The 19,577-nt window shown below is 43.9% G+C and overlaps 1 protein-coding gene across 1 annotated transcript in view; it reads right to left on the bottom strand.

The window, feature by feature from the left end:
• Nucleotides 1-8,417, bottom strand: part of FGF18 (fibroblast growth factor 18) — a 170,303-nt gene extending 161,886 nt beyond the window's left edge. Inside the window, 3 exon segments of the mRNA XM_070738303.1 lie at nucleotides 7,834-7,870; nucleotides 8,176-8,224; nucleotides 8,227-8,417. Of these exon segments, the coding sequence (XP_070594404.1) occupies nucleotides 7,834-7,870; nucleotides 8,176-8,224; nucleotides 8,227-8,413 (273 nt within the window). The 5' untranslated portion in view covers nucleotides 8,414-8,417.
• Nucleotides 8,418-19,577: the final 11,160 nt, after the last annotated feature.

Here is a 19,577-nt window from a genome sequence, read left to right as displayed (position 1 = left end):
TCTCAAACTAGCCCCAAAAGACATTTCCATAAATTTGGCATTTACTTCCAAGCTTCCATGGACTGATGGAAACATTCATTTAAAGAAGAAAAGGAAAATCTAAGGTGCTTAAATTTCCCAAGTCCAGCAGATCATTAATAGTACTGGCAACGTAGCGTTACTGCTGGATCGCCAAATGTTAAGAGTAATTTTAGCCAACAGAAACAAATTAAATTTCTTGGCCACTTGACCACCAAACTTTGCAGCACTCTTCAACTCTGCAACACACCAAAGGAGGAGGAGCACCAGGGTGTATCAAACACCCCTTACTTCTAGCTGCTTCAAATGTGTTTTCAAAGGTTCCTCAGCCTCCTACTTGGGTGGGTGGGGGCATGTAGAAGAGAGTCTTCAGAGATAAAGTGGATTCTATTCCAGGGACTGTATGCATTTTGTTGGACGGGATCTGCTGGGCTTCACCCAATCCATCAATGTTGCAAGCAGAAAAACGTCTCCCCACTCTCCAGTACAAACTATACAAATGCCCCCCCACCCTCCCTGAAGCGGAAAAGCCTGCCAAGTTTGGGGAAGGAAAAGTCTCATCATGAATTTCCAGCATAGGATTGCAGTAAGAATTAGCTGATTGACACCTGACTATTAGCGGAGCCCAAAATAATATTGGATACCGGTGAAAATCTCACAAAAAGATACCAAAATCATAGCTGAGAGGCAGCTCCTTTTGCCTCTTATGCATCACTATATTTGCTCTTGCCAAATCAATCCTTTCCAGGCTAGATAAAATACAAATATCAGATTTTGACTCCCTTCACCCAGTAAATGAATGCTGTGAATATCTGAAAGACACCAGGATAAGAAAGACTAATCTAGCTTATTATCAGACTTTTGGATAAGATGAGCCTTTCTTATGGTTATAAGTGACCTTTTAAAGAAGCTGTAAGGTGTGTGCTTTAGATCTTCATCAGCATGAAGCTATTAGCTCAATGCCATCTCTTATTTGGAGCAATGAAGAGCCACCAGCTCTTAAATCACACAAATCCATCCTGTCTCATCCTGTTGTGGGATGTTTTATGCCTACACACTTGCACACATCTTTTATTATGACAACAAATCAGGGAGGAAAATTAAACTGAGAGTTGATGATCACTCAATTATTTTTTTATGGCTGAGCAGACCTTTAAACCAAGGGCTTCCAGTCTCAATCATATGGTCTTAAACAATGAAACAGTCTGGTTCTCAGTATTTTTGTTTTTCCTCAAAGCAATATGCACTTATTAAAATACATGCATTACACTATTTAAAACCTCTTGGCTTTACAAAAATCTAGATGAATTAAAGCCTCTGTGCAGCATGGACAAAGTTCTTTCTTATCTCTGGTTATTGATCACGAGATCATTCAGAGAGCCATTTCAGACAATGGAAATGTAAACCCGGTGGCATTTTAAGATTAGTGCATGATGACATCATAGCTTAAGTGCTGTCAGGTATTGACGGGTATCACCAATTATGCTATTTGCACACCTGTTTGCATAAGCCAGCCAATAAATAAACCACAATTGGCTGGGTTCACAAACCTGAAACCATGCTTTACAAACTTGAATAGTTGGCTTCATGCAACGTGTCAAGCTCTAAGTAAAGAATCATATGATAGCCTAGTATAATATAAGGATGCAGGCAGTACCTCTCCTGCCTGTCTTAGGAAACTTCTATAAATGTTGGGTGGGCTGCAGTTACAAAGACAATAGTAGACTGCCACAATGTTCATGTGAGAAGGACATTCTTTGCAAGCAGACATCACCTAGCTTCCCCCTTTGTTTTTCTTTCCTGTTTCAAAACTGTTATCTTCTCTTTCCTCCCAACAACATCTAGTTCCCAGGTAAACTGACGTTTGGACATATCAGTCTACAGAGAGGGACGGCATACAAATCTAATTAATAATAATAATAATAATAATAATAATAATAATAATAATAATAATAATATCAGTCAAGACTACTTTCCACTCAGAAAATACTAATCATCACCATCGTCATCCCCATTAACTAAACTTCTCATTTTTTTTCTGGGTAGCTTAGGCAGAAATTACTATGGCTGATCCACTATATTATACAAGTATTTTTCATTCATTTCAAGTGACACGGATGGAGGGCAGTGACGAAATTACTGTGGATTAGATCCATTGTAAAATGTTGGTGTTATCTGATGTAAGTAGAAAAATCCTAGCTACCGTCAAGAGAGAATCAAGTAATGGATGCAAAAACATTTAAGAAGCTGGACAAATTAGGTTAACGGCTGATCAGGAAGCTACCAAATAACATACAGTCAGTGTATAAAACCCTTTCTTTAATCATGTTTACTCTGCTGGCATATTTCCTATGGTTTTATGGGAACCAGTATAAAACTAACGTAGACACTTAGGAAGACAATCTCAAATTGTCTATATTAATACAACATAGGCCTTTCAGCAATAATGTAATGTCCTTGACATAAATCTAAGCTGAAAATAGTCTTCATGTCAGGTTACCAAATGCTAACTTTTCCCCAAGATTGTATTCAAAATCCACCCCAACCTCTCCTTCAACCTCCAATCTAATCATCTAACTCAAATGTTAGAAGTTAGAAGCTACTTTTGCTGATCGCCGGCTGCCAGCATTTTGGCAGATCGAATCTCAGTAGGTTCAAGTTTGACTGACTCAACCTACCATCTTTCCAAGGTGGGTAAAATGGGGATCCAGATTGTTGGGGGCAATATGCTTACTAAACTGCTTAGAGAGGGCTGTAAAGCAGTGATTTCCAACCTTTTTTGAGCCATGGCACATTTTTTACATTTACAAAACCCTGGGGCACATTGAGTGGGGGGGGGGGCGGCTAAAGAAAGTTTGGACAAAAAATTTTTCTCTCTCTTCCTCCCTTTCGCTCTATTTCTCTTTCCCTCCCTCTTTCTCTCCCTTCTTTTTTCTCTCTCTCTCCATCTCTCTTTCTTTCTCTCTTCCTTCCTTCCTTTTTTGCTTTCTCCCTCCCTCCCTTCCTCTATGTCTTTCTCTCTCCCACCTTCCCTCCCTCTCTTTCTCTCTCTCTTGCTTTCTTTCTCGCTTTCTTTCTCTCTCTTGCTCTCTTTCTCTTTCTCTCTCTTGCTTTCTCTCTCTCTCTCTTGCTTTCTCTCTCTCTATTGCTTTCTCTCTCTTATTTTCTTTTTCTCTCTCTTTCTTTCTCTCTTGTTTTCTTTCTCTCTTTCTTTCTCTCTCTCTCTCTCTCTCTTGTTTTCTTTCTCTCTCTGAGCTTCGCGGCACACCTGACCATGTCTCACGGCACACTGGTTGAAAAACACTGCTGTAAAGCACCCTAAATGCGAAATGAAACCTCTGGGCGAGATCATCCAAGGGCATGGGGTGAGGTATCATCAGTATGCAGATGATACCCAGTTGTACATCTCCACCCCATGTCCAGTCAACGAAGCAGTGGATGTGATGTGCCGGTGCCTGGAGGCTGTTGGGATCTGGATGGGTGTTAACAGACTCAAACTCAACCCTGATACGATGGAGTGGCTGCGGGTTTTGCCTCCCAAGGACAATTCCATCCATCCGTCCATTACCCTGGGTGGGGGGATTATTGATTCCCTCAGAGAAGGTCCGCAACTTGGGTGTCCTCCTCGATCCACAGCTCACATTAGAGAACCATCTTTCAGCTGTGGCGAGGGGGGCGTTTGCCCAGGTTCGCCTGGTGCACCAGTTGCGGCCCTATCTGGACAGGGAGTCACTGTTCACAGTCACTCATGCCTTCATCACCTCGAGATTCGACTACTGTAACGGTCTCTACATGGGGCTACCTTTGAAAAGTGTTCAGAAACTTCAGATTGTGCAGAATGCAGCTGTGAGAGCAATCATGGGCTTTCCTAAGTATGCCCATTTACACCAACACTCTGCAGTCTGCATTGGTTGCCGATCAGTTTCCGGTCACAATTCAAAGTGATGGTTATGACCTATAAAGCCCTTCATGGCATCGGACCAGAATATCTCCGGGACCGCCTTCTGCCACACGAATCCCAGCAACCAGTTAGGTCCCAGAGAGTTGGCCTTCTCCGGGTCCCATCCACTAAACAATGTCATTTGGTGGGACCCAGGGAAAGAGCCTTCTCTGTGGCAGCCCCGACCCTCTGGAACCAGCTCCCCCCAGAGATCAGAATTGCCCCCACCCTCCTCGCCTTTCGTAAGCTCCTTAAAACCCACCTCTGTTGTCCGGCATGGGGGAATTGAGATATTCCTTCCCCCTAGGCCTATACAATTTATGCATGGTATGTTTGTGTGTATGTTCGGTTTTTAATAAGGGTTTTTAAATTATTTTAAATATTAGATTTGTTATATGTTGTTTCATTACTGTTGTTAGCCGCCCCGAGTCTACGGAGAAGGGCGGCATACAAATCTAATAAATGAATGAATGAATGAATGAATGAATGAATGAATGAATGAATGAATGAATGAATAAACAAACAAACAAACAAACAAACAAACAAACCATAACTAGCAGACATGTGGCTCTGCTTTTATCATCTAAGACTGTCCACACTAACTGCCAAAAGCTTCTGAGCAAAACTAATAAAATGTTTTGGCTTTGTAAAGGAATAGCTATTAGAGCAGATCTCTATTGAAAGACAAGATCAGAAGACAAATGAAGGGAACCCATTTCTCACATATTTCTTTGTTTGATCAAATGACTGACAATACAGAACTTTCCAAGGATCAGACCTCCCAGATCCTGCCTCAAAACTCGACTTTCCTACAAGGAATCTGATTTATCCTCTCCTATCTCCCCCACCCCAATTCTTTAAGCTAAGGCTGAAGTGCAGAACAGCCTCAGGCCGTAACCATGATCACTGCCATTGCTGCTTTGGGATCCTTTCTTTTCATTTTTATTTCTTGAAAACACCTGATTCTTTGCTCTATTTACACCCCACCTATTCTGCAGGAACCAATGCCAATGTAAGAATGGTTGCAAGAGATGGGTAGGTCTAATTTAATGAAAAGAAGTACCACGGGTAAGATGATAGCTGTGTTCCAATACTTGAGGTGCTGCCACGAAGAGGGGGTCAAGCTATTCTCCAAAGCACCTGAGGACAGGACAAGAAGCAATGGATGGAAACTAATCAAGAAGAGAAGCAGCCTGGAATTGAGGAGAAACTTCCTAACAGTGAGGACAATTAACCAGTGGAACAGCTTGCCTCCAGAAGCTATGGGTGATTCATCACTGGAGATTTTGAAGAAGAGACTGGATAGTCACTTATCTGAAATGGTATACGGTCTCCTGCTTGAGGAGGGGGTTGGTCTAGAAGACTTCCAAGGTCCCTTCCAGCTCTATTCTGATTGATCTTCATAAATGAACTACATAAGGGTATAAAAAGGGAACTCATCAAATTTGCAGCTGACACCAAGCTAGGGAGAATAGCCAACACTTTGGAAGAAAGACTCAAGATTGACAGACTTGAGCAGTTCTGGAAAGTTAACAAGAAAGTAAGCTTGCCTCCATAGGTTGTGGGTGCTGTAACACTGGAGGTTGTAAGAAGAGATTGGAGAACCATTTGTCTGAAATGATAAGAGTTTCCTGCTTGAGGTGGGGGTTGGACTAGAAGACCTCCAGGGCCCCCTCCAACTCTTCTTGTTAAATTCCCCAGTAGCGCTGAGAAGTAGATTGAACTGAGAGGCAGGGATTGGTTCAAAGCCAGCCTGTCCCACCCAGGAGAGGTACCGAAGTCCAATGAGAATTTGAACCTGGGCCTTCCCCCCCCCCCCAATCCTCTTTCAACGCTCTGCCCTCTCTGAGGAAGAGAAGAAAGAAGGAAAAGACACGGAGGCTGACTTTTCATTTCTTCAGAGTAAATCCGCCTGTCAAGTCTCCTGTGCACGGAATGTTGCATAATCAGCACTAAATAAAGTATGGTTCTAATAGTAGGAAAGTACAGAGTGTTTCCCCCCCCTCTCTCTCCTCCCCCTTCTATACCTCCCCCTCCCCTTCATTACTTTATTACTTTGGAAAGCTTGAGAGCTCCAACTGTATAAATGCCAATAACTTCCCAAGTTTTTTAAGGCTCCTGCCGAAGTAAGAGATCAGATTTTAGCAAGTGCTTTGCAGGCAACTGGCCAAAAGCCTTCTGATTCACTAAAAGCAACGAGTGGACAAGGCGGTGGGGGAGAGAGAAGGAGTCCGATAAAAGTTGGCGGATTAACTTCAGTTACCGCACAAATTAAAAAGAGAGGGGGGAGGAAGGGGGGGTCTCGTTTTTTTCTCTCTTCCCCCTGCCAAGTGCGCCCATTTGCCGCGCGCAAACGCCTTTCCTTCCAACCGCAAACTCGTTTCCAGCCAAGCTCAGAGAGTGTCGCTTTCTTGCCGCCTTTTTTTCTTCTTTTTCTTTCTCGCTTTCCTTTCAGAGTCTCGTTCCCGGGTTGTTAGGGTTTTGTTTTGATTCCCATCCCCACCACCGTTACTCTAACTGGATCGTGGGTTTGCTCGTTTGTGTTTTGGGGGATTTTTTCCCCCTCAGGAAGGTAAAGGCGCCGCTTTCCGGCTCGCCCGGATGACTCATGATTTCCCACCACTCCCCGGGGGGGGGGGGTTTGAGTTCCTTCCCAAGGCAGGGGGAGGGATCCGCAAAAAGCCTGGCAAACAGGTGCATTCCGGGCGCTAAGGAAGCCGAAGGTCGGAATTGGGAGCGAAGTGGGAAAGGTGCGGACGGTGGAGCTGCGCCGGAGCAACTCGCGCGGGAAAACACAACGCCCGCGAGGGCTCCCGCGGGGGGGGGCGGAAAGCACCTGCTCTGCCACAAGCTCTGGGATTGTCCCGAATGAAGGGGTGGGGTTGCTGCTCGCACGTGTTGCGTTTACCTCAGGGTCCGACCGTCGAACGAGGAGAGTCCCCCCCCCTCTCTCTCACATACACACACACAAAAACTGCGGCCGAAATCGTGGAATACCCTGAAAACGAATGGGACCGACTCCACCGAAGTACGGAATACCTCCGCCGTCGGTTTTTGTTTTTTTTTAAATCCTCATAACTCCACGTCCGTCCCCTGTATCACACACACACACACACACACACACACACACACACAAAAACAAACATATCGAGCGACAGGTATACGCGGAGAGCAACGCCGCCGTTTCTTAAATTCCTTCCTTTTTTTTCCCAATCCTATTCCCCCCCCCCCCCTTCCGCCATACAAACACACACACCGTCCCGCATCCTTCCCGCAATCCGGGACTGCTTTCTCTTAAGAAACGAACGTGGGGGGAGGGAAAGGAGAAGACCTTGGGCCATTCGATTCCATTGCCGGTCGCCCTCCCTCCATTCCTCTCCCGTCCCGTCCGGCTTTTTGAGGAAGAAAACTCCGGCGGCTTTCAAAGCTGAGGTGACCCGAAACTGCAACAGCGTTTGCGGCGGCTAACCTTAGCCGGCCTCTCAGCCCCTCCGCAAAAAGCACTAAGGAGGCTCTTGCCGTCCACCAGTCGTGGACTGCAGCCTTGTGGGAAGGAGCGAAGCGATGGGGGGGGGGGAAGAGCGCAGGAGGTGCTTTGATTTACACTTTACAGCTTGGGGGTGGGGGGGTCAGGGGAGCGAGAGGCGTCGCTTTGCATAGTCCAACTATTTGCCCGCCGGTTTTACTACAAAGAGCAACGGTAGAATAAAACCCCGGACTAGAGTATATGAAACACCCCGGACGTTTTACACGAAGAGCGGGAGGTCTCTATAGGGAAGGTGCCGCCTCGGTTGTGCCCCAAATCTCTGCACCGGCGCCTCAGAGTTGAGGGGGGGGGGAGAGAGAGTCAGAGGTGAGGAAAACAAGGCGCTTACCTGGAGTTGGATGCAGAGCAGCAGGTAATGTAACCATCTGAGGAGAAAGGAGGGGGGGAAAGATCAGAGGACGAGGTGAAACGGGCGAAACTTCGACCCACGCGGGGTGGCTTTGTTTTATAACGGTCGCGGGGAATACCGTCGGAGCCGGACCGCTTTTGTTTTCCTCAGGGGAAAACCCATACCCACCCCCATCCCCATCCAGCTGCCGCAACAGATCCGAGCAACCCAAACCGAGACTTTTGAGAAAGAAAATTTAAAAAGGCAGGCGGGCAAGACAGGCGCGCACGCCGGGAGTTATGGGGGGGGGAGAGCGCAGAGAGAACGCCACTGTATCCTTACAGGCAAGTGCAGGCTGAGAGCGGGGAATAAGACATCGCTGAGTGAGGTGGAGCGGCGGGGGTTGGTCAAGTGGCTTCAAGGGAACGGCGTCAAATCCCCCGCCGCAGGCTGGCCATGGGAAGGGTTCCGCTCCTGGAAGCTCCGCCGCTTTCCGGCGATCTCGCTTGGCGCTCGGCGGCGGTGAGGAGAAGTTGAAAGCCTGCCTGCTTTGCCTCCACCGAGTGACTCCCTTAGACATCAGCTTTCCTCTTCTCCCCCCCCCCCCCCAGCTCACACACACACCACCACCACCACCGCTCTCTCCTCCTCCTCCTGGTCTGGGGATGGATGGGTGTGTGCGTGCGCGCGGGTGTGCGTGTGTCTCACTCCCTCTCTCTCGTGCTCGATCTCTGGAGCGGCGAAGGTCCTGTTTGATTGTCAGTAACTTCCGATCGTCAGCAAACAAGCCTGCCCCCCGGTCGCCTCCTCTTCTCCCCACCCCCTCCTTTAGCCTATTCTTCCCGTCTCTTTCTCGGATCCGGCTGTTTGCCTTGACCAAAAGAGCAGCCCTTTGCGATCCAGCCTGCGCTTTGGCGCTCAAGGTTGGGATCTCAGCGGACTCCCTTCGCCTTTCTACCCTTTTCTCCTCTGGATCGAGCGCAGCCTACAACTCCCGACGACGCCGGACAGGTTCCTGGCGGGGCGCATGGAAGAGGAAAAGGTGAGGGCTTGCCGGGCCAAGTAGGACAACCCGAGTGGGGCCACCGGCCTTGCCCCGCCGCCGCTTCAGCTCCTTCTCCGCCTTAGCCTCCCCCTCGCCTTCTCTCCACATCCTCCCCACCGCGCGCGAGAGGAGCGCATCATCGTCGGCCAGTGAAAGGGAGGTGCTGGCTGCCGCTTGCACTTGCTGGAGGCGAAGGACAATCGAGAAGCCAGCTGGCTGCCGGCCCCCGCCTCCCTCCAGTCCCGTGGCGGCTGCGGAGCTCCACCTGGGCAGCCAACGGCGACCGCAGCAATCCGGGGACAAAGCGAGCGCAGCCAAGGCGCCCCGTCTTCTGGTGCGGAGGAGCGGCCGGCTGACAGGCAAACCCGAGGCTGGGCGGTTGGAAGGTGGGAGAGAGAGAGCGCTCTCTCCCGGGAGGACTGTTTGCCCGGATCGATCGGCCCTGCTCAGAGTCCTTCTATCCTTCCCAATGCAAGAGAGGGCGGCGGGCGATGCAGGTGAAGCGCCTTACCATGGTGGGGAGCTATGAGCCTTCCAGACCACAAGCCAGCCCAATTAAAAATGCAATGTTGGAGTAGCTGGAAACTTTGGCTCTGTCCGGGTTTACCCTCATCCGGGGCCCTGTGCACTTGGGGAACCCAGAACCAAGAAGAGAAGAAGAAGACAGGCTTGGAGAGGGGAGGATGTTGTTTCCTCACAATGTCTGTCCTCTTCCCATCCTGCCCTCTTGGTATCTGTGGGTGGATCTTGAACATCTTTCCTTACTAGTGGTTTAAAGCACCATTGAGTCTTCCCCTGTCACAAACATGCCCTGCAGCACTGAGGTTTCTTGCTGTGTCTCCTGTGGTTGCCTTCACCTCATTCTTAGTCCATAAGTGAGATGGGCTTAAGTTAGCTACACTGGTATTAAATAGCTTTTCCTACTTTACTCCCAACACTGTCCAAAGTAAGTGTTGGTTAGGCTTTGTCACTCTTTCTACCTTAGGAGGAAGTTAATTGACTACAATGGCTCTGACAATTGAGGCAATCAAGGCAGAAATAGGGAAGGGCAATGAGAAGAGCAAATGCCATGCTGCTATAAGGTAGCTTTGATCAGGATAGATGGCCCAACTCAACAAAAGAACAGTCACTGTAAATTAGGTTGACTGGATAGTGGCTTCCATCTTGTGGTCTTCCATGCTAACCAAATGCATGGCCATTGCTCTTTTGAGTGCCGAATGCTTTCAGACCAATGGTTAAGCAATGTGACTTGTACATACATACACTTCCCATGATCTATGGGAGAAAGCTCCATGGATCTGGCCTTACCTTCTCATGAGGGACAGTGGGAAAACTATGGTTGCTCGCTCTGCGGGGCAAGACCCTATCAGTTTAAGTAAATATTATATTTATAGTTGTTCTGGAACAAGAAGGATTGACTAGTTTAAATCCTAGGAGACAAGAATGGGTGTGAAGAACACTGATATTGCCTGTGTGGTCTGGTAGGAATAATTGTGAATAAGAAAAGAGCTTGATAAATACCGTGATGCAAGAGAAGTTCTTTCTATAGCTAAGTATAATAAGCCAGGCTTGCTATGTTGGGAGGACATCCCACTATCTCATTTTATTGAGCTAGGTCCTCAAATCACCCCATCTTTCTAAAGGACAACTAGTAGCCGCAAAAAAAAACACAACTTCACTGTTTAAGAGGAAACTATTAACTAGGTTGAAGCCCAAGCCAAAATCTGGAGAACCAGGAACCTCCAGGGCTGAAACAGAGGCTCTTGGCTGGAGACCCCAATAGAATTGGTTTATATCACTGGGGAGAGACAATCTCAGATATTAAAAGGGAGATCTGAGTAAAAGGGACTCTTACTGCCCCATCTGGAAGGGTTCTGCTTCAGCTAGAAATCCCAACTCCTTTCGCTCACTGAACACAAGAGGAAGCTTTGCTTTTTGCCTAGATTATTTTTTTCAGGTGACCTGGAATATCTTGGTTAAAAGAGATCTGAAATTAGCCCCACTCTTATGTATGATGTGATCCTATCCTCTGTGGGTGTCGGAAAAGTATTAAGTGCAGTCCTCAGCCAGGAAAGGTTATCCATTCTTTATTTAAGGGAGTAACTCCTTAGGAACAGATTAAGATTTATTTATCTGTCTCCTCTGCCCGTCCTCCCATCCCCAAACTAATCCTATATGTTAAAAGGCATATTCCATTTCTTTTTTTCAGCTAAATTAGGGAGATTTTAAAGTGTGGATTTGTCCAACATTCAGTCCAATATACCAAAATGATGACTGTTGTTTGGAAGCATCCCAGGAGAACTGATAATACAACTAACACTCAGTGTTATATAAGTGAGTGGATAATATTTTGATTAACTAGGATTCAAATCCCTGATTTGGGCTACTTGCTGTCTTTCAGGTTAAATTCAGTTTCCTATTTGTAAAAAAAGGAGGGATGGTAGGATTCAATAAATGAATCCTACCATGCTCACAATCTCACTCTCCCACCCACCACCCACAAAAATCCAGTTGCCCATGGAATGTGATTCACTGCAGGTCTTAATGAAAACTATGACTGACCAATGATACTAGTTGTATTTAAACTAAACTTCATCCTCTATTGAAGTATAGATATCTGCATAATACATCTGTGGGATATATATTTGTGCTTTTCAGACACTGGCACTAAAGAGCACATTTGATCCTCTTATTCCTGGTCTTTTGGAAACATTACAGATGTCTCAGCTCTGGATACAGATGTATCCAGAGTAGCCAGCTTCTAAAAAGAATAAAAAGCATCAGATTTTATGTTCCTAGCTGCTGTACCCACCTGCTCACCTGTATTTTTATATATTTAATGAAAGTGATATGTCTTAAAAGTTGTGGCTATGGCATGAATTAAAACTTTCATGGCATGTTAGGAAAGCATTGTTGTCTCTGTTTCAGGAGGAACTTCTTTAGGGTCACAGTTGAAGGAAGAGCACTTTAAGGAGCAATAAACAGTAACAATAAGAAGCTTAAGGTAGTGCCTGAGATTTTAAACAGGTCCTTTATTTATGGTGTGAGGTGTGGAGATTCACTAGACTCCTTTAGGACACACCAAGAGTGCCAGAGTTTTAGTTTGGTCCTACCAACATATAATATGAAAATAGCCTAGATCAAGCTGCCCTATTCATACCATTTCCAGATGTGTTGGATTTCCAGCTCCTTAAGTATAAGACATCTGGGAACTGAAATGTGTACACACCTGAAAGGTACCAAGTTGGGAAAGATTGGTATGATCAATAGGGAGAAAAAGCTTAAAGCTGGGAGAAAACCTGCAGTAGTGCTGCCTTCTCTTAAACTATATGAACATAATAGTCCAACATAAAATAATGTTGGAAAGAAAGTTAGGCATGGTGACTGTCTGAAGGGCAATTGCAGTTCAGTCTCAACAAGTCCACTGAACCTCTGTAAGCAATACCACAAACCTCAAGTAAGGAAGAACCAGAAGAAGGAACTGAAGAAGCTTCTTGGATGAGAAGCAAAACGTCTTCAAAGAAAAAACAAGAAAGCCCAGTTGCCTCTTGAAAAAGCACCTTTCGGACCACCATAATCTAGATGATTGAGAATCTCCATAGGCAAATAAGAGTTAAACTTGCTCAGTTTGGATGATACAATTTGGAGAGAGGTTGACAAATGCAATGTGTGAGACAAACGAAGGGAAAGGAAGGAGAGTATCTAGCAATAGTTGCAGAGGCTGTCACACGTTTACATCCAAGAAGCATATCCATCTATAAGCAGACTAAAAAAGACTTTAATCTCAAGAAGAAATCAAGCCAGGGAGAAAGCGCTGGGTGACTTTCCTTGTTTCAGAAAACAATAACCTCTTTAACCTGCAAAGACTGCATTTCTTCAAAAGATACCTTGAATTCGTTGAACACCTTGCTGAATACTGGACCATGCCCACTTTGAAACAGCCAGATTGAGCACCAGACTGTGGTGATTGACAGAATTGGTGGATAAGGACATAATAAAAAGATGTTCTGTGGACAGTTTTCTTACAGAAGAATTAGATGCACATGAAGTCCTGGCCATCCTGGGAAAGGAGGCCTTGTTTGTGTATCAGTTCAAAGAGGCTTTTCAGTACCCCATTAGTCCAACTGATCAAGGCACATACTTATGTCAGTACCATCTATGTGTAAACATTGGCAAAATCTACAGGATAATTTCCCATTACAGGTTCTTTCTTCTATATTTGGCTTGGGGATCCATTTCCTACTTGGATTTTGATAGGGCTGTTTTCCGTGTTTATGCAATGTTCTGCTTTGATCCAAATTTGCATTACCGTACTTGTTTTGTCAAGTTTTTGGTTTTATATATTTTACTGATACAAGCCATGTGTAGGGAAATTGGCACAGGATTGTAGGAAAAAAAATGCATGCCTACTTATTGGTAGGTACAGTTAGCATTATAATTGTACAATTAGCATCTCTCTCTCTCCCTCTCTCTCCTCTGTGTTTTCAAGAACAAAGTTTCTCTTTTAAAAGTCAAAGGAATTTTCCCACATCCCAGCTGTTTTCCACCAGTTGCTGGTCTGAAAAAGTTTCCAAACACTTCGCTTGCCATCTAGTGGTCACGTAATGGAGGTGAAAACAGTACATTTTGAAGCAAAGAACTTGCTTTTACTACTTGAGGAAAAGATCCACTCTTTTTGAACTATCTACTCTTATGAGAGAGCCAAATTTGAAGATATTTACACGGAGGGAAAATATTTATGGTTCCATATCTAAAATATGGAAGAAAATGGGTTGCATTCGTTTGTTCCTTTTGGAACAGAAAAGTCTTTTTAAGGATAAATATATTCTATATTTATTATAGGCCATAATAAATTGCTTCCCACTGATCTCAGTTACAGATAACTGATCTTCTGAATTAACCTTGCTGTTCTGCTCAGCTCAATATGACCCGAAATGAAATTTGGGACCTGTAGATTATTTGTCATGTGGATCTCAAACTTGTGATTAATTGACCTTTCCACATTTGAGAGGTTCTTACTATGTGGGGTTGTTTTGGTTTTTTTTTTTAATTTTGTTTTCTTTTTTGCTACAGGCAGATTGTTACATTCCGTTACAACTGAAACAGTACAAGTGTACAGTATATTAAATGTGAACACAACAGCAAGGTTAAGAATGCATAAACCATGCCACCTTTTCAAATCATATGATTTTAAAAATTGCATACTTACTTGCATTGTATCTCATAATCTACATATCTTTGTTGCTATTATAAAGTAAGTTTCACTAGCACAAGCAAAGATCATAAATCTCTGGGTGGAACTTTCGAAGTACCAAAAACAGCTCTGATATCATGAGATAAATCAGAAAAGCAAATAATTTGAGAGTATTAACAGTAGTGGAAGTGTTACGAATCTAATAATAGCATTTAGACTTATATACCACTTCATAGTCCTTTTACAGCCCTCTCTAAGCAGTTTACAGAGTCAGCATATTGCCCCCAACAATCTGGGTCCTCATTTTACCCACCTCGGAAGGATGGAAGGCTGAGTCAACCTTGAGCCAGTGGTGAGATTCGAACTGCTGGCCTTATTTCAGCTAACAGCTAGCAGTTAGCTGAAATAAGTTGGCTTTCATTTAAGAAAAAGCATCCTTAACAGCGAATTTGCAAAAACAATTAAAAGGGCACAAGAGTTGAAAAAAACTAGAGTCATTACTAAAATTATTTAATACTATACTGTGTAGCTAAAGATAATATGTGCCAGTGTAAAACAAATTTTCCTATTGATTGACTGATTTATATTTAGATCTTGTTTTTCTCCACTAAAACTGTTACAACAATATTATTTGTAATTAAAAACTATTAAAAGTTTATTATAAAATTAGAAACTGATAGTGCAGCCATCAATATTGTAATACAGATATCATACAGAAACACTGGACTATCAAATAACATTACACATTAGATTATGTTTTTTTGTGTCAGTTTATAGATGTTATTAAATGCTATTTAATTGCTTTCCTATCAAGCAAAATCCACACAGCCATTCGAAACCACTTCTTGCTTCAGGAATCACTTCTGTTCTGGACAAAGCAAGTCAGCAGTGCCTTCATATAACATTGTCACCAAGTGTCAATTGCCCTACAGATTGTGATACTTTAAAAGGTTACCCATTTCTTGTGAACTCTTAATTTCTAGAATTGTTCCTTTGACACCAAACAAGTTGGATTTTAAATTACAGTCACTCTCTTGAAAAATTACATTTGTTACAGGCAATATTAATTTGCATAGCAGCACCAATTGATGAGTGTCAGGTCAACTTCAACTAACTAAATTATTGAAGGAAAAGGAGCTTTCCGTTTAATGAAAAAGTCACATCTTGTCCTTTAAAAACATCCTACTGGTTTTTATTTAGGAAACCAGTCACACAAATATTGCGTTTAATGCTCAAAGCAACTTTTAAGAAATCCTTGCAAACTTTACTCCACTCGCCGTAGCTGACTATGGGAGGTGGTGCTGATCTGTTTTTAGGCCATTGAAACAACCCTGTCCAATAACATGTCATGAAGCCATAGTGCAGAGGGTGCAGCAAAACACAGCACTGCTATCTTCCCACCAAAGTGGTACCTATTTATCTACCCGCATTTGCATGCTTTCAAACTGCTAGGTTGATAGGAGCTGAGGCAAGTGATGGGAGCTCACTCCATCACATAGGAGTAGGACTCAGTCCTCTGGAGCACAGACCTTCTCTGACATCTTTTAAGCCACTGAGCTACTGCACATCCTGTCAGGATTAAGTATATCCTGAGGCAGTATCACAATGCAGAAGGAAGGAAATAGGAAGAGAATGCTGAGTCATTCTGAGTTAATTAAACATGCAGCAACCTGATTGGTGATAAGTATTTAAATATGTAAGAGCTTTAGTATTGCTCTCCGATTCTCTGATGTGTGCTGTTCTCTGTGCTCTGATCTGAAGTTCCTGCTGCTGTATTGAAGTATGTGTTGCTGTAATTGAGATACTAATGTAGTGAGATACTAATGTGATGCACGTATAGAAAGATAGAAGTTAGTAGTGTAAATAAGAAGTAAATATATTTTTGCAAGACTTCCTGCTGCTGCTGTATTTCATTGAAGACTTCAACTCCACATCTGTTGGTCTGTGGCTGGCTGGTTGGGTTGGTTAGCTGGTTGGGCTAGTTAGCTGCATGGGCTGGCTATCTTCCGAAAGTGCAGCTCTGACACCTCCATCAAAACAACAGGCGAAGCACAATAAATATTTTCAGCTTTAAAAGCCACTATTTTTGCTGGAATACTGTTACATTACCTGTGATGAGTCCAGCAAACCATTTGAGCCAAACTGTGACGGTTAGGAAGTATTATTAGCTTCAGGTAGTCAGGAATCTCCTTAAACTCTTGCTAACTTCAGATTACAATGAATAGAGCCACTCAAAACATTTTCGAAAGAAGTACGGTAGTTCAGATTTCATATGGGTTCAACACCACTTTGTTCATTTTTTCCCAGGCTTCCACACAAGTCTAAAAAATAGGACCACTGGAATGTATGTATTATGTTTAATACATACATTCCATAAAGCAGTGGCACTGTTTCTTTTCAAATTCCTTCCTGGTAGGTTGCTCAAGTGCAGCAACTGTGATAGTTTCCTTTAAGACAGAAATCAATGAATTCCTCAAACAGCCTGGATTGTTTGTGAGATATTCATCCAAAACAAAAACTGTAACCACTTGCTTCAACTGGGATAACTGGGCAAAACCTTCCCTTTTTCTTCCAGACCGATTGTTCTAGAAACGGCCCAGCAGTCTATCCTTTGAATTATATGTTAGGAGTGGCATTCCAGGTATGACATCCTCCTATCTAAAATGAAGCAGGAGCATAAACAGGGTGGACAAAAACCAGGAATATGCCTAAAGGATCCTTTTGGGGGGAAAGATAAGGGAGATAGATAAGAAGGAATAAGTCATTAAGGAAACAAAGAAAACATGTCACCTAAAACCAGACAAAAGGACTTGGGCGGAGATATGGGAAATCCCTCTCCAAATCTCAACAGCTACCAGACTTGAAAATCCACAAGGCAGGAGTAGCTGCCAGACTCACTTTTAAAGTCTTTAGATCTAGACTTGGTGGCTTCCATTCATCTTCCTTGTACCTACTAGCTGGGGACACATGCTGCAGAGGCTTAATGATACAAGAACTGCCAGCCAGAAATGGTCTGCATTCTTGCGGTTCGCCCAGCTCTGAGATGGAGTTAGCTCCCATCACTTGATCCCTACCTCCTCCCACCCAGCAGTTCAAAAGTGTGCAAAGTTGAGAGTAGAGATAAATGGGTACTATAGTGGAAAACAAATCAGCTGTGTTCTTGTGTGCCGAGAAGTTGGTGCTGGACTGTCTGGGCGCAAAGCACTGCAACATGGTGCAGGGTGAGGCAAGACCAGCCAGGAGTACTTCAGCTGGGATAAAGCTAATAAAACCAGTTTGCACCCTATGGTGCACCATAGGCATGTAACATGAATTAGAATTCTAGGCTGCTGGGTCGCATTGTGTCAAGCACTTGTAGATTTCCCTGCCGTATGCCAATAATAGTATTTACTAGCCTAGCTGAGGTGAGTGTGGAGAAGTATGTGTGCGCATGTGAGAAAGAAAATATAAATTAATAACCAGCAAAATTTTGCTGTCATATTTGCTGGGTCTCCATGTAGTTAAACTGGTTGTGGCTCAGCGATCAGTTGAATGACTATGTGATTGTTGACATATACCCGTGATCGTGAAACTCTGGTATCAAGTGGCACAGAGCCATATTGGAGGGCATGCGAGCTCAGGTCTGGTGCACATGTGTATGCTGCCCAGCTCGATTTCCAGGCCTTCTGAGCCCACTGGTAGTTGGGAAACAGCCTCCAGAAGGGGTAGATCGGCCCATTTTTCGCTCTCCCCAAGCTCGTGCCTTTCTAGGAGCCTGTGGAGGGCAAAAACAGCTCCCCCACCCCCAGAGGTCAGATACGTCCCATTTCCCAACTTGAAATGGGCCACCTCTGGCCTATGGAGGGCCTCCAAGGGGGTGGAGAAGGCACTTTTTGCCCTCCCCAGGCTCCTAGAAAGGCTCTGGAGCTTGGGGAGTGAAAAATGGACATGGCATCATGTGCTGGGGAAGGAAGCACACCCCCATGCAGGGCGGCACATGGAATTATTCGGTGTGAGCACACACACACCTTCTTGGCACATTAATTAAAAAGGGTTTGCCATTACTGACCTGTACTGTGAAGTGGGATCTTTGGTGCTCTTTGAGCTTGGTTTTCTCGCATTTAATTACTAAATTGGTTAACACCAACATAATGTATAATGTGATGTTACCTAGTTTAGCAATGAAATGTCCGAGAAAATATTCAACCTCAGAATGCAGACAGGTAACAAAAATCAGTTTCCCTCAGAGCACGTAAAATTATGTGAAACAATAGATATAATTGTTTGCATGTTACCGTACCTAAAAGGATAGGACTCCGCCAGAATATCATTCCAATAGTTTTATCAAAAGCATTCCAGTACAAGGGTCAAAATGATATCGGTTTTGCTATTATCCAATAAATCCAACATATTATCTGTAGCCTTGATTTGCTCCAGACTCTTTTGCAGTTCTTTAACAAGAGGCCTGGTGTTCATTATAGTGTGTACATGTATAACAAAGAAAATAAAAGCTTTTGCTATATCAATCTGGTTCTTAAGAACATTTTTCTGATAAGCCCATGAAGCATCCATGACAAAAAGCTTAAGTAGAGATATACAAAATATTTAACGCACCCTTCAGTATTGAGATGGTTACAAAACTTAAAAAGTGTGTATTCATTGCCTACAAATGGACCTGAAACACAAGCTCCAGCATTCTTTTTTTATCTCTTTTATTTAGGCAGACAAGGTTATTTGGTTCCTGGCTCCCATCACTCCCCCACAACTACCCTAATAAAGCAAGTTGGTTTGAGAGACGGACTAGTTCAGTCACCCAGAATTTATGAAGCAACAAGAGGAAGCTGGCAATGCAGGGGCTGGTTTAGAAACTTGCTGGGTGGGTGAAGCTGAGGGGCCTATTGGGTGAACATAGAAAGATCGGTAACGAAGCCAGTAGTTATGATGGGGGAAGAAGAAATGGACAAGGTGCCATGGCCCTGATCTTTTTTGTCCCTAAAGGCTCCTCTGGATTTGTCTCAGCCCAAACCAGGATAACTTAAATGATCCAGCTTTCCATCTTCCTAAGAAGAACCAACGTCCAAGGAATACTCATTCAATTTTATGCATTGAACAAATCACTTTTACACCACCGAGACTTCCTCTGAGGGAGATGGATGGTTCAAAAATGTGAAAAAATATTCTGCTTTGTACATATCCCTAATGTGAGGCCAGATAGAACTGATTGTAGAGGAGACAAAAGCAGGAAAAATGCACTCAAATGATTTCTAGCATAAGATAGAAAAAAGTAGCTCAGATCAGTTATGTGTCGGAACACAATCTGACTTTATATACATTGTGCGCACTGCTGTAAGTCGCATTTTTTTTAAAAAAAGAAGAAATCGTAAATTCTGAAAAGCGTTACCACCTGAATGGGTTGCTAGAAAATCGAGCATCTGCAATCTCCTTGGGCAAAGGTAGTAAATGATCCAGTTGATATGACTGGAGGGCAATTCATATAGAATTGTTCTCTTCCCACAACAAAACATC

The sequence above is a fragment of the Erythrolamprus reginae genome, chromosome 1 (assembly GCF_031021105.1).
Source record: "Erythrolamprus reginae isolate rEryReg1 chromosome 1, rEryReg1.hap1, whole genome shotgun sequence".
Taxonomy (NCBI): domain Eukaryota; kingdom Metazoa; phylum Chordata; class Lepidosauria; order Squamata; family Dipsadidae; genus Erythrolamprus; species Erythrolamprus reginae.
The sequence above is the reverse complement of the archived record's forward strand: the minus strand, read 5'-3'. Positions and strand labels throughout refer to the sequence as shown.